The sequence below is a fragment of the Dendropsophus ebraccatus genome, chromosome 7 (assembly GCF_027789765.1).
Source record: "Dendropsophus ebraccatus isolate aDenEbr1 chromosome 7, aDenEbr1.pat, whole genome shotgun sequence".
NCBI lineage: Eukaryota > Metazoa > Chordata > Amphibia > Anura > Hylidae > Dendropsophus > Dendropsophus ebraccatus.
Window position 1 is genome coordinate 92,603,068 of NC_091460.1, and position 15,834 is coordinate 92,618,901.

The 15,834-nt window shown below is 46.5% G+C and overlaps 1 protein-coding gene across 2 annotated transcripts in view; it reads right to left on the minus strand.

The window, feature by feature from the left end:
* ADGRL3 (adhesion G protein-coupled receptor L3) overlaps positions 1-15,834 on the minus strand; it is a 643,814-nt gene that overhangs the window by 385,512 nt on the left and 242,468 nt on the right. For both annotated transcript variants that reach the window (XM_069977905.1, XM_069977904.1), the window contains exon 5: positions 3,327-3,436. In XM_069977905.1, the coding sequence (XP_069834006.1) occupies positions 3,327-3,436 (110 nt within the window). The remainder of the gene's footprint in view (positions 1-3,326; positions 3,437-15,834) is intronic.

Consider the following 15,834-nt stretch of genomic DNA (forward strand, 5'->3'; position numbering starts at 1 on the left):
AGGTGCCTTGGGTAATATTGAAAGGTGGCGGCCTAGCATAAATCCCCTTAGTGACTGTAATAAAACACATGTGGGCTGTTAGCCTACATTCACATGTTTCGAACTTTAGAGCCCATTGATTTAAATTAGGCTGTTCACACTGTTTGTAGTTTTACGGATCTATAATCCACAAAAGTGCTGCTGCAAAAACTCTACAGTGCCGACTGTAATCGGCACAAATTGTCCCATTCATACATATATATATGTTTTTTGAGGTTTTTTTTATATACGGAAGAAACGTCCTTAACATCGGATAATCCGTAAAAAATACAGATGAGTAATTATTTTAAACCCACTTACAAATTAAAACTGATTTTTTTGCGGATGAAGATTGCAGACACAATATACGGTCCTGAAAAAATACAGAACAATGTGTGAACAGATAGGGGTAAAAAATTGCCGTATTTAGCAAAGGCTGGTTATAAATAATGAGTGTGTTCATTATTGGGACGGTCGTAATTAATTATGGCCGTTATTTTGTACAGTGTGTGCACTACCGGAAAATTTTCCAAAAAGAGCACATTATTAAATTGAGCTGTATTTTTACCTCTAAATTATATTATGCTGTATTATATTAATCTTTCTGGTAAGTAGGTCCATAGTGTGCCCTCTAAACATTTTTTTACAGCATGCAGAACTAATTTTATTCTAGGTTATATGCATTAACCAATTTTGTTTAACAATTTGTACTTTTTACAGTGCATTTCAACTCTGTGTGCTATGTGCGACGCATATTTTTAAAATGAAAAAATGCAGCCATGTGGGTTCAGCATCCAAATATTTACAAACAAACATGTCACATGTTATTACAGCTGTAGTTTATAGGCTTAAAGGGGCCATTCACTTAAATAACACACATTACAAAATTGTATAATGTAATGTAATGTGTGTTATTTAGTGAAATAATGCTTTAGGCTGGGTTCACACTACGTATATTTCAGTCAGTATTGTGGTCCTCATATTGCAACCTCAACCAGGAGTGGATTAAAAACCCAGAAAGGCTCTGTTCACACAATGTTAAAATTGAGTCAATGACCGCTATATAACGGTAAATAACTGCCATTATTTCAATACAACAGCCGTTATTTTAAGCAAATATTTGCCATTAAATGGCGGCCATCCACTCAATTTCAACATTGAGTGAACAGAGCCTTTCTGGGTTTTCAATCCACTCCTGGTTGAGGTTGCAATATGGGGACCACAATACTGACTGAAATATACTGTGTGTGAACCCAGCCTTAGGCTATGTTTACACACCGTACCTTTTCGTAAAAGTATGGCCGTTGTTGCAATCGGCAACAACGGCCATACTTTTTAGGAATAGATACGTGTCCTGTTTCTTTATGGGATCCCGGCCGGAGCGTATACACATAGTATACGCTCTGGCCAGGATCCCTTACGGCGCCGCAAAGAACTGAAATGTCAGTGTACTGCGGCCGCTATTCAGTGAATAACGGCCGTAGAAAACCATGTCAGTGCACACTATGAAGCGAGCGGCTGCGGCCGCAAGCTTCATAGTGTGCTGTGGGGAGTTCTGATGCGGGCGCACGGATGCGTCAGCATCAGAACTCTGCGGCGTGAAAGATCATCGGGCAGTACCGGCCAGGATGATCTTTTCAGAGACCGGCCGCTCCGTGACCCGGCCAGGTCACAGAACGGCCGGTCTTTTACGCCATGTGAACATGGCCTTACACCGCACTACCCCTTTAAGCCTTATTCACACATTCCACGACTTACTCCACTTCAAACTTCCCTTTAAACTGTATGAATGGGTGTAACGTTGTAATGACAGCCGCACTGGTGCTTTAGTACAGCGCCCCGCATATTGATACAGTTTTCCCGCTCTAAGCATATATTAGAAATGCTGCCGTGCGGAGAGGAGGGTTCCACTATAGGCCTTCCACATCCATGTCATACGTGAAACATGGAACATGGGAGTATGTATATATATATATATATATATATATATATATATATATATATATATATTAGCTGCCATCTTTGAATAAACAAAAACCACCTTGATCATAAGGGTGTTAGACTATAGACTATAAACAGAGAGCAAGTGATAAAGATAAGCCTGACATTTCTCCTCTTTTCAAATCCATTCCTGGCTTTGACTTAAAAGAATCTGTCAGATAATCTGTTGGTGTAATAGGGCCCTTAGTGTGGTTACTCAGTGCGCACTATAAACTTTATAACTTGTAATTCGGAGAAGATAGTCAATACAAAAGCACTTTTGGGGTGCATCCATTTCAATAGAAACAGCACCATCCCTGTCCTCAGCTTGTATGTGGTATTGCAGCTCAGTTCCAATATGGTAAATGGAGCCAAATTGTAATACCACTTACAAACTGAGGACAAAAGTGGTGCTGTTTTCGGATGAGGGCAGCTGTGTTTTGTCTATTTCTGGATAAACCCTTTAAATAGTCAGCAAGTAGATCTTGTGGTAACTTTTATAGCAGATTGATTTTACTGAAATCCACGATACATAGAGCATGCTTCTAATCTGAAAATTCACACCATTCAATATAATTTAGATTTTTCCGATACCACGTGTATGTGATGTTGTTAAATCATAATTACTTGTAGAACATCTGTAACATATAGGACACATGTTAACCTGTCAGAACCTGCTTAAAGTGATACTGCCCCCCTCCCCCACCTTGCTCTTATTTCATAGTAGCATAATGTCTCCTAGGTGGAGCTTCACGGCAGTTAGGTCTCATGAAGCGCTGCCTAGGTGATACTGTTAACCGATGAAAAGAAGATTTTAGAGCAGAAAGATGCTGCACATTCAATATATACCTGTATAAAACTTGTGTGTATAGTCTAAGTTTGTGGATAGTGCAGAGAACCGCACATAGAGCAAGCTGGGTGACATGGTGTCCCTGTCATAATTTTCAAAATCTAAATCAGCAGGGGAAGTAATATAAAGCATTTTTTTTCTTTAGTTATCATGTTAAAAACCGATAGTTTCACATACGTAACATTGTGCTTATTCATGTTATGTAACAATCTACCCACCACTGTGAAGCAACAGGCTTTGACATGTTCTTTTTAAAAAATTACAATGGTGGTCCCAAGATGGGTCGGCTGTAACATGGCTTCCATAAAGTTAAGGCCTCTGCTATACCTCTGCATGCCTCTGATTTCATACAATAGATTGATTACAGAACTTCCTTAATTTCCTCTGACAGAATGTTATATGTTTTTAATAATAAACATATGCTGTTTATAATAACATAAATGACTATACAATAAAACTGTTTAAGTAAAATACTTACTATATGGAACACATTCATATTGAACTTCTAAATATTTATAAGTCCCTGGGCAGGGGTCAGGAAATACGTCGGGTCCAGCCACAACTGCACACTGAGTCCGATTATTGCATCTGAAATAAAAAATTAGATTTTAAAAACTCCTTAGATAGGAACTCTCCAAAATAACTTTTGGGTTCTGCATTGCTTTCTGGGTAATTTACAAAAATATTATCTGTTATAAACAACAACAAAAAAAAAACTAATTCACACAATTTTTTGGCAATCCATTGGAGGTATACATCAGGTATACTACACTAGAATTTTTCTACGGACAGGCATATAAAGGGTTCATCTAAAACAAACCCCCCACTATGGACACTTTTAGGAAGAATTTGGAGAACTTTTCTGATATGAATGCCCAATTCATGACTAAATGCGATGCAAATTGTGCTTAGGTGCAAATTATCATTATTATTCAATTTTAAAGCACCAATGAGGGCTGTACAAATGATAAGGGTTAACATAAAGAACATATGATAAAAGAAAAACATAAATAAAATAAATGACAGACTAAGAGGTTGGAGTGGTAAGAGGAGATTCAGGAGAGTAAGGAGGAGAAAATGGTCAACTGTGTAAAAGGCAAAAAATAGGTCAAGGAGGAGGAGGACATAGAACATTCTCCACTTTGGTGAGGACAGTTTCAGTTGAGTGGTGGGGACTGAATCCAGATTGCAGAGAGTCAAAAAGTAAGGGCCCTATTACATAAAACGATTATCATGCAAAAAATTGTTATATCATTAGAATTTTAATGATAATCGTTTTGTGTAATTGCAGGCAACGATCGAAAAATCATTCATATGTCATTGATTGTTGATTTAGATCTAAACCAAAAATTATGATTAATTGCTCGCTAATCGTTTGCTGTAATACTACATTCGTTCGCTCAAGTTCCGCATTTGTTCACTAATCGTCCAGTGAAATTGCACATTGTTCATTGTTTTGCTGGGATCAGAAGTTTGATTCGAGAAAGTTTGTAATGAATCTATTTAAAATAACAATCACAAATAAAATCACAGAATAGACCAGGATGCAAGGGATTATTACTCCTATAATCCCTTGTATCCTGGTTTTCTGTGAATATCAAGATGTGTGACGTCACCCCTGTTAGGGTGAGACCTTAACCCCTTAGTGACCGCCGTGCTGTCTTTTCACGGCGGCCACTAATGGGCTTTATTCCGATGCGTACGCCTTTTAACGGCGTACGCATCGGAACGAACTGCCGCCCGGCGGCGGCAGCAGTATGGGGGGTCAGCGGTCAGTGTGACCGCTGACGCCCTCCTGTAACTGCTCCGGACAGTTTAACCCGTTAAATGCAGCTGTCAAAGCATGACAGCGGCATCTAACAGGTTCCGGTGTGTAGCGGACGGCGCCGCAGGTCCACTTACGTGATCGGAGGTCTTGCGGCGCCGTCCGGTCCCCCCGACCTCTCCATGGTAACTCCGGGGGCCTAATGAAGGCCCCTGGGCTTACCATGGATAAGCCATCCTGCTGACAGGGGTGGCTGTGCTACTGCCTGTCAGCATGATGGTCACATGATACAATACACTGTACTGCAGAAGCAGTGCAGTGTATTGTATTAGTGATGAAAGTGTTACACTAGTGTACAGTAATGTACACTAGTGTAAAAAAGTACAAAAAAGTGCACCAAACACAATCCCCCCAGCCCCCCCTCCCCCATAAAAAAAATGCATTACATTCCCCATACACTATAAAACATTACATAAAAGTGATCAAAAACACAAATCCTATACATATTTGGTATCGCTACGTCCGTAACGACCCAATCTATAAAACAATATCAATAATTATATTGCACGACACACACTGTAAAAAAATAAATAAAAAAACAGTACCAGAATAGCTGTATTTTATCAATCTGCTTTAGAAAATACATCATAAAAGAGATCAAAAAGTCATATACATATAAATCTTGGTATCAATAGAAACTACAGATCTTCTTGCATAATATAAGCCCAAAACCAGCTCTGTCGCGCAAAAGATAAGAACGCTATGGATCTTGCAATGTGGCGACAGTTTTTGTGGGTTTTTGCTAGGAAGATAGTTTCTATTGCGCCAAAAAGGGATGTATTATCAGCTGGTGCTGCCCTAGGCACTAGACCTGAAGACGACCCATCTTGGGGAGCGGGGGGTGTGATTTTGGCCACATGCATTTCTCAACATGTAGGAACATTGTCTGAATCACATTTTCATGGTTTTTAATGGCTTAAAACATAAACAAATTTCCACATTGAATCAATGATTAGAGCATACTGTGACTGGATAACACCGCCATACCAGGCCTGAACAATTGCACCATACACCCCCACCCCCTCCCCCCCCTCAAAAAGACACCTGATTTACTGGCAAGACTGAACTGGAGGTAGGAGACTAGAAAAAAAAAAAAAAAAGTTGTTTTCTTTCCCTTGCTCCCTGTTGCTGCCCCCCTGCAAGGTGCTGCCCTAGGCACCGGACCACGGGTGCCTAGTGGTAAATACGGCCCTGGCGCCAAAGTGGTAATAGTTAAAAAAACCTATACAAATGTGGTATCGCCGTAACCGTAGTGACCTAGAGAATACATGTATTATGTTATTAGTGACCGCCGATATGAATTTTTACGGCGATCACTAATGGGCTCTATTCTGCTGCCATCAGCTCTTTATGGCGATGGCGCAGAATAGTGCAGCAGCGCTGGTAATGCCCGCAGCACCCTCCTCTCAGCTACTGGAGGTCGCTGAGAAGTTGGGGCTGAGTGTGGGCTCAGTCCCGGCCAGTCCCCGCACCGACGATCGTCGTTATTACCAGTATAACGGCGGCCACCGGTAACCGGCATTGCATGCTTTCATGTCCTCTCACTGTTAATCCACAGTGAGAGGAGATGAATACATGTCCCCCCCCCCCCCCGTCCCCCCCGGAATAACCTTAGTGTTCACAGTGATTAATTCCTTAGGGTACAAACACACTTGCCGCATTGGCAACTGAGACTCACTGAGGATCCCGGCCCTGTGTACTCAATGGCAGACAAACTCTCAGCAGGGATGTACATCCCTGCTGCGAGTTTGTCCAAAGGCCGACCCGTTAACCCCCGGCCGGAGACTATACATCACCTGGTCCCGACTATACATCATCTGGTCCTTCGCTGATTCCCAGCACGTCCCGCTCAGCCAATCAGTGCACTGCCCCACCGCAGCACTGATTGGCTGAACGGGCCGTAAAGACGTCAGGAGCCCCGTAGGCGGGATTAGCTGGTGTATAGTCTCTGGCGGCCGGGGAGTTAACGGGGCGAGCTGTGGACAAACTCGGAGCAGGGATATACATCCGTGCTGCGAGTTTGTCTGCCATTGAGTACACATGGCTGGAATCCTCAGCGAGTCTCGTTGCGAATACACAGCCAGAAACTCGCTGCGGATACAGCAAGTGTGTTTTTACCCTTAAAAAAAGATCAAACTCTCATTCTCTCTACTACCAGAGGTGGCGGAGAACATGGGTCAATGATCAGGGACTAGCCGATGTGGTCCTGGTACAAGTGATCAGTGGTATATACTACATACCACTGATCACTTGTTCCAAATGCTGCCGTCACTTTTTGTCCCGTCACCAAAAATCATTACAGGATAAAAAGTCAAGTGCCCCGGATTACCTGTAACCACCTCGCATTACCTGTAACCACCCCAGATTACCTGTAACCACCCCGCATTACCTGTAACCACTCCAGATTACCTGTAACCACTCCGCATTACCTGTAACCACCCCAGATTACCTGTAACCAGCCCAGATTATTCATAACCACTCCAGTTTACCTGTAACCGCTCAGATTACCCGTAACCACCCCAGATAGCCAGTAAACACCCCCAGATTGCCTGTAACCACCCCAGATTGCCACAGGCTACCCATAACCACTACAGATTGCCCGTAACCGCCCCAGATTGCCCGTAACCACCCCAGATTGCCCATACCCACCCCAGATTGCCTGTCACTCCTCCCCCAGATTGACCATCCGGCGCTCAGAAACTTCTTCAGAAAAATCTGCACTGCAAATGCTAATTGGCACTCCTTCCGTTCTGAGCCCGGCTGTGTGCCCATACAGTGGTTTATGCCCACATATGGGGTACCGTTGTACTCAGGAGATCCTGCGTTACAGATTTTGGGGTGCGCTTTCTCTCCCTTTCCTTGTGAAGTTGAGAAATTTCAAACTAAACAAACATATTATTGGAAAAATTCTAGTTTTTCATTTTTACTGTCTAATTTTGAATACTTTCCTCTAATACCTGTGGGGTCAAAATGCTCATAGCACCCCAAGATGACTTCTTTGAGGGGTGCACTTTCCAAAATGGGGTGACTTTTGGGGGGTTTCTCTTCTGTGGACACTACAGGGGCTCTGTAAACGCACCTGGCGCTCGGAAACTTGTTCAGCAAAGTCTGCAATGAAAATGCTAATTGGCGCTCCCTTCCTTCTGAGCCCTGCTGTGTGCCCATACAGTGGTTTATGCTCACACGGTTAATGCTCATACGTACCACGGGTGCCTAGTGGTAAATACGGCCCTGGCGCCAAAGTGGTAATAGTTAAAAAAACCTATACAAATGTTGTATCGCCGTAACCATAGTGACCCAGAGAATACATGTATTATGTTATTAGTGACCGCCGATATGAATTTTTACGGCGATCACTAATGGGCTCTATTCTGCTGCCATCAGCTCTTTATGGCGATGGCGCAGAATAGTGCAGCAGCGCCGGTAATTTCCGCAGCCCCCTCCTCTCAGCTACCGGAGGTCGCTGAGAAGTTGGGGCAGAGTATGGGCTCAGTCCCGGCCAGTCCCCGCACTGACGATCGCCGTTATTACCAGTATAACGGCGGCCACCGGTAACGGGCATTGCATGCTTTCATGTCCTCTCACCGTTAATCCACAGTGAGAGGAGATGAATACATGTCCCCCCCCCCGTCCCCCCCGGAATAACCTTAGTGTTCACAGTGATTAATTCCTTAGGGTACAAACACACTTGCCGCAACGGCAGCGAGTTTCTCGCTGCGTATTCGCAGCGAGACTCGCTGAGGATCCCGGCCCTGTGTACTCAATGGCAGACAAACTCTCAGCAGGGATGTACATCCCTGCTGCGAGTTTGTCCAAAGGCCGACCCGTTAACCCCCCGCTGGAGACTATACATCACCTGGTCCCAACTATACATCATCTAGACCTTCGCTGATTCCCGGCACGTCCCGCTCAGCCAATCAGTGTGCTGCCCCACTGCAGCACTGATTAGCTGAACGGGCCGCGAAGACGTCGGGAGCCCCATAGGCGGGATTAGCTGGTGTATAGTCTACGGCGGTGTTAGGGCCATGGCGGCGTCCCGCGCTCCGGACCGCCGCCGTGACTCCTCACCCAGTTCCGCAGCAGCCGGGGTCCACAGGCAGGGACCCGGCGCTGCGGCTACTTCAGCCCAGGGGGACGCCTCACCTTTCCTCGTTCCTGCCCGTCACTGTGCCGGCCGGCGCACGCGTCCCCGCCACCTAGGGCGCGCGTGCGCCGGCTGTCTCAGATTTAAAGAGGCAGTGCGCTCCTAATTGGTTTAGTGTCTATCACTCCCCTATAAGTTCCAGCCCTGCCCCCTCCCAGAGCTCTGGCTTGGGCCACGCCTCTCTGGGACCGAGATGACCCTGCTGCTGCTAATCTCCGAACCTTTCTGGCCGAGTTCCGCTCCGTCTTTGAGGAACCTGCCCGTGCATCTTCGGCTGAGACAGCTCTCCTCAATCTCTCTCAGGGGATCTCCGCCGTTGGCGACTACGCCATCCAGTTCCGCATCCTGGCAGCAGAATTGGACTGGAATGAGGTCGCTCTAATAGCCACCTTCAAGAAGGGCCTGTCCAGTGGGGTAAAAGACGTGCTCTCCACCCGAGATCTTCCTACCTCCTTGAATGATCTTATCCTACTGGCTACCAGAGTCGACAACCGGTTTACCGAGAGAGAGGAGGAGGTCCGGCAAGAACGGCGACTAAGCCTGCCTCATCGCCTGGCACCTGTTTTCCAGAATCCAGTCACGCCAGTACCCCAGTTAACTCCTGAAGTTCCGATGCAGGTAGAACGAGCTCGCCTGACCTTTGATGAGAGAGCTCGCCGACTAGAGCTGAATCTCTGTCTCTATTGCGGTGGCTCTGATCACTTTCGGCAAAGATGTTCCCAACGTCCTCAGCGTCGGGGAAACGCTCGCAGCTAGGTCCGGTAAGAGAGGCCTCCCTAGGTGTGAATGCTACCTCTCCAAGCTTGTCTCTGCCAGTCTCCATCCAGACACCCTCAGGACAAACGCACCAGACTACTGCCTTCATCGACTCTGGGTCTGCAGGCAGTTTTTATTGCAGCCACATTGGTCCAAAGATGGCGGCGGCTACCCGTGTTCCAGCTAGCCCGACCCCTGACCATCTCCTCGGTCACGGGCGAGACTCTTACTGAAGCTGTACACTACCAGACGGCACCACTAGATCTCCAGGTAGGCGCCTTGCATCAGGAGAAGATCTCCTTCTACGTCTTGCGCAATTCTTCTTCCGACATCTTGCTGGGTCTACCTTGGCTGCAATTACATACCCCTAGGCTAGACTAGAGAACTGGGGAGGTTCTCAGTTGGGGTTCGGACTGTCCAAATCGGTGTCTGAAGTCTCCTCAACCCAAGCGCTCTACAAGGTCACCTGCTTACGCCAAGCTTCTATCCGGCCTACCGGCGGAATACCAAGACTTCGTTGATGTCTTCTCGGCCAAGGAGGCGGACTCTCTACCACCTCATTGGCCATATGATTGCCCTATAGACCTTCTTCCAGGAACTTCTCCTCCACGTGGTCGAGTATACCCTCTCTCTGTGCCTGAGACTGAAGCCATGTCCTCCTACATCCGGGAGAACTTACAGAAGGGCTTCATCCGTAAATCCAAGTCTCCCGCTGGCGCTGGATTTTTCTCTAGTCCGTCCAGATGTCACCAAGCCGTTTTCTCTTGAAGTCGATGCATCTTCTGTGGGCGCAGGAGCCATCCTCTCGCAAAGGGACACATCAGGCAGGACCAGAACCTGCGGGTTCTTTTCTAAGACTTTCTCCCCGGCCGAGAGGAACTATACGATTGAAGACAGTGAACTCCTGGCAATTAAGTTGGCACTGGAGGAATGGCGTCATCTCCTAGAGGGGGCTAGACATCCTGTTAACATCTACACGGACCACAAGAACCTCCTCTACCTCCAATCGGCTCAACGCCTCAATCCCCGGCAGGCCAGGTGGTCTCTCTTCTTCTCACGTTTCAACTTTACTATTCATTTCCGTCCAGCCGAGAAGAATGTAAAAGCCGATGCATTATCCCGAGCATCCGATGTCATGGGGCAAGAGGAATCCCCCCGTCACATAATACCTCCCAATCGCCTAGTACCAGTTGGCACTTCTACTCTGCAGAGACTGCCTCCCGGTAAGACTTATGTGCGCCCTGCACTCCGAAAACGCATCTTGAAGTGGGGTCATTCCTCTTTGGTGGCCGGGCATCCGGGAGCTCAAAAGACCGGGCAATTGATCTCCCGTCACTATTGGTGGCCCAATCTCCTTCAGGATGTCAAGGACTTTGTGGCTTCCTGCACAGTCTGTGCCAAGAACAAGGCACCCCGTTTCTTGGTCCTTTCTCAGTGCTAAAACGCATTAACCCTGTCACCTACAAACTCCGTCTACCCCCTACTATGCGAATCCCGAACTCCTTCCATGTCTCCCTCTTGAAGACGGTGGTCCTCAACCGATTCTCCAGTAAAGCTTCGTCCTCCACTCCACAAGCCGTCTCTGACGACGTATACATTGTTGAAGACATCTTAGCAATGAAAACTGTCAGAGGAAGACGTTTCTTCCTAGTGGACTGGAGAGGTTTTGGTCCTGAAGAGAGATCCTGGGAACCCGAATCTAATATCTTGGATCGGGATCTCATCAAGGGATTCTTGCAGACAAGAAAGAGGGGGAGGCCAAAGGGGGGGGGTACTGTTAAGGCCACGGCGGCGGTCCGGAGCGCGGGACGCCGCCGTGGCCTTAACAGTACCCCCCCCCTTTGGCCTCCTCCTCACCCAGTTCCGCAGCAGCCGGGGTCCACAGGCAGGGACCCGGCGCTGCGGCTACTTCAGCCCAGGGGGGCGCCTCACCTTGCCTCGTTCCTGCCCGTCACTGTGCCGGCCGGCGCGCGCGTCCCCGCCTCCTAGGCGCCGGCTGTCTCAGATTTAAAGGGGCAGTGCGTTCTTAATTGGTTTAGTGTCTATCACTCCCCTATAAGTTCCAGCCCTGCCCCCTCCCAGGTGTTGGAGCCTCTACATGCTTCCCATAGCGTTTGGCCCAGCTCCCTGTTGTTCCTGACCTCAGTCCTTGTTCCCAGTCCCTGTCCCGGTCCCTGTCCGCTGCTTTACCATTGTTCCTGTGCTCTGCCTGCCACCTGCGGTTAAGCCTACAGACCTCTGCCTGCGTTACCATCTGCCTACTGCTCCTGCCACGCCTCGCCTGCTGTCACTAGCAACCAAGCCAGGGGTAGCGACCTGGGGATCGCCTGCCACAGCAAGCCCTTCCCGCCTTGCGGCGGGCTCTGGTGAAAACCAGCGGCCCCTTAGACTCCGCTCCCTGGTGCGGTTACCACCATCGCTAGTGACAGTTCAGTGGATCCACGACTCCAGGCGTTACAGGCGGCGGGGGAGTTAACGGGGCGAGCTGCGGACAAACTCGGAGCAGGGATGTACATCCGTGCTGCGAGTTTGTCTGCCATTGAGTACACATGGCTGGAATCCTCAGCGAGTCTCGTTGCGAATACACAGCCAGAAACTCGCTGCGGATAAAGCAAGTGTGTTTGTACCCTTAAAAAAAGATCAAACTCTCATTCTCTCCACTACCAGAGGTGGCGGAGATCATGGGTCAATGATCAGGGACTAGCCGATGTGGTCCTGGTACAAGTGATCAGCGGTATATACTATATACCACTGATCACTTGTTCCAAATGCTGCCGGCACTTTTTGTTCCCTGTCACCAAAAATCATTACAGGATAAAAAGTCAAGTGCCCCGGATTACCTGTAACCACCCCGCATTACCTGTAACCACCCCACATTACCTGTAACCACCCCGCATTACTTGTAACCACCCCAGATTACCTGTAACCACTCCGCATTACCTGTAACCACCCCAGATTATTCATAACCACTCCAGTTTACCTGTAACCGCTCAGATTACCCGTAACCACCCCAGATAGCCAGTAAACACCCCCAGATTGCCTGTAACCACCCCAGATTGCCACAGGCTACCCATAACCACTACAGATTGCCCGTAACCACCCCAGATTGCCCGTAACCACCCCAGATTGCCCATACCCACCCCAGATTGCCTGTCACTCCTCCCCCAGATTGACCATCACCACCCCAGTTTGCCTGTGACCCCCCCCCCAGATTGCCTGTAACCAACCCAGATAGCCAGTAAACACCCCCAGATTGTCCGTTACCACCCCATATAGGCAGTAAACACCCCCAGATTGTCCATTACCACCCCATATAGCCAGTAAACACCCCTAGATAGTCGGTAAACACCCCCAGATTGTCCGTTACCACCCCAGATAGCCAGTAAACACCCCCAGATAGCCAGTAAACACCCCCAGATAGCCAGTAAACACCCCTAGATAGCCAGTAAACACCCCTAGATTGCCCGTAACCACCCCAGATTGCCCGTAACCAACCCAGATAGACAGTAAACACCCCCAGATTGCCCATAAACACCCCAGATTGCCACAGACTGCTTGTACCACCCCAAATTGCCCGTCACCACCCCAGATAGCAAGTAAACACTCCCAGGTTGCCCATCACCACCCAAGATTACCTGTAATCTCATTTCAAAAAAATTTTTTTAAGCAACTGCGCTATTCTAATAACCGATACTAGCTGCGGTTTTGCACCAGCAAACTGACGCTACTTCCCTTCTGAGCCCCGCTGCGTGCCCATACAGTGGTTTATGCCCACACATGAGGTACCGTTGTACTCAGGAGAACCTGCTTTACAAATTTTGCGGTGCATTTTCTCTCCTGTTTCTCGTAAAATTGAGAAATTTCAAACTGAACAAACATATTATTGAAAAAATTCATTTTTTTTTTCATTTTTACTTTCTAATTTTGAATCCTTTCCTCTAATACCTGTGGGGTCAAAATTCTCACTGCACCCCAAGATGACTTCTTTGAGGGATGCCCTTTCCAAAATGGGGTGACTTTTGGGGGGTTTTCTCTCCTGCGGACACTACAGGGGTGCTGCAAACGCACCCGGCGCTCAGAAACTTCTTCAGAAAAATCTGCACTGCAAATGCTAATTGGCACTCCTTCCGTTCTGAGCCCGGCTGTGTGCCCATACAGTGGTTTATGCCCACATATAGGGTAGCGTTGTACTCAGGAGATCCTGCGTTACAGATTTTGGGGTGCACTTTCTCTCCCTTTCCTTGTGAAGTTGAGAAATTTCAAACTAAATAAACATATTGGAAAAATTCTAGTTTTTCATTTTTACTGTCTAATTTTTAATACTTTCCTCTAATACCTGTGGGGTCAAAATGCTCACAGCACCCCAAGATGACTTCTTTGAGGGGTGCACTTTCCAAAATGGGGTGACTTTTGGGGGGGTTTCTCTTCTGCGGATACTACAGGGGCTCTGTAAACGCACCTGGCGCTCGGAAACTTGTTCAGCAAAATCTGCACTGAAAATGCTAATTGGTGCTCCCTTCCTTCTGAGCCCTGCTGTGTGCCCATACAGTGGTTTATGCTCACATATGTGGTACCGTTGTACTCAAGAGAACCTGCGTTACAGATTATGGGGTGCGTTTTCTCTTCCCTTCCTTGTGAAGTTGAGAAATTTCAAACTAAACAAACATATTATTGGAAAAATTCTAGTTTTTTATTTTTACTGTCTAATTTTGAATACTTTCCTCTAATACCTGTGGGGTCAAAATGCTCACTGCACCCCAAGATGACTTCTTTGAGGGGTGCACTTTACAAAATGGGGTGACTTATGGGGGGTTTCACTCCGCTGACACTACAGGGGCTCTGCAAATGCACCTGGTGCTCAGAAACTTCTACAGCAAAATCTGCACTGAAAATGCTAATTGGCACTCCCTTCCTTCTGAGCCCGGCTGTGTGCCCATACAGTGGTTTATGCCCACATATGGGGTACCTTTCTACTCGGAAGAATCTGTGTTACAGATTTTGGGGTGCCTTTTCTCTCCTGTTCCTTGTGAAATTGAGACATTTCAAACTAAACATACATATTATTGGAAAAATTCTAGTTTTTCATTTTTACTGTCTAATTTTGAATACTTTCCTCTAATAACTGTGGGGTCAAAATGCTCACTGCACCCCAAGATGTATTCTTTGAGTGGTTAATGTTCCAAAATGGGCTGACTTATGGGGGGGGGTCACTCTGCTGGCACTACAGGGGCACTGCAAAGGCACCTGGCGCCTGAAAACTTGTACAGCAAAATCTGCACTGAAAATTCTAATTGGCGCTCCTTTCCTTCTGAGCCCCGCTGTGTGCCCATACAGTGGTTTACGCTCCCATATGGGGTACCATTGTACTCAGGAGGACCTGCGTTACAAATTTTGGGGTGCTTTTTCTCTCCTGTTGCTTGTGAAAATGAGATACTTTAATCTGAACGAACATATTATTTGAAAATTTCTATTGTCCATTTTTTTCCGGCCTAATTGTGAATACTTTCCTCTAGCCCCTCTAGGGTTAAAATGCTCATTATACCCCTAGATTAATTTCTTAGGGTGTGTAGTTTCCAAAATGGGGTCATTTATGGGGGTTTCAAGTATACAAGCCTCCTAAAAACACTTAAAAAAAAAACTGGTCCCTAAAAAAATTTGTTTTGGAAATGTCATAAAAAAATTATAATTTGCTGATACATTTCTAAGCCCCGTAACACCCAAGAAAAGTAAAATATGTTTACGAAATTATGCCAGAATAAAGAGGACATATTGGTAATGTGACCTAGTAACTAATTTATGTGATACGACTTTCTTTTTTTAGAAGCAGAGAATTTAAAATTTGTAAAGTGCAAATTTTTCAAATTTTTCATATTTTTATGTTTTTCACAAAAAACACAAAAGATAGTGACCAAATTATAAAGTACCATATGTTACTAAAAAAAACAATCTCAGAATCGCTAGCATATGTTAAAGCATCACTGAGCTATAAGCGCATAAAGTGAGACAGGTCAAATTTTGAAAAATTAGCCTGGTCATTAAGGCTCAAATAGGCTTGGTCCCTAAGGGGTTAAAGGGGTATTCCCCCCCCAAGAGCAAATATAATGAATGCTCCCAAACCTAGCTGGACTTACTTAACAAGTCCCCCTGAGTATTTTGAGTCGTCTCCCATCTTTCTAGCCACTGCCGTTCCTGAGTTACAAGTCTTTCGAAAAGATGGTCTATTATCAAGAAAGGAAACTACATTTCCCATCATGCAATGCT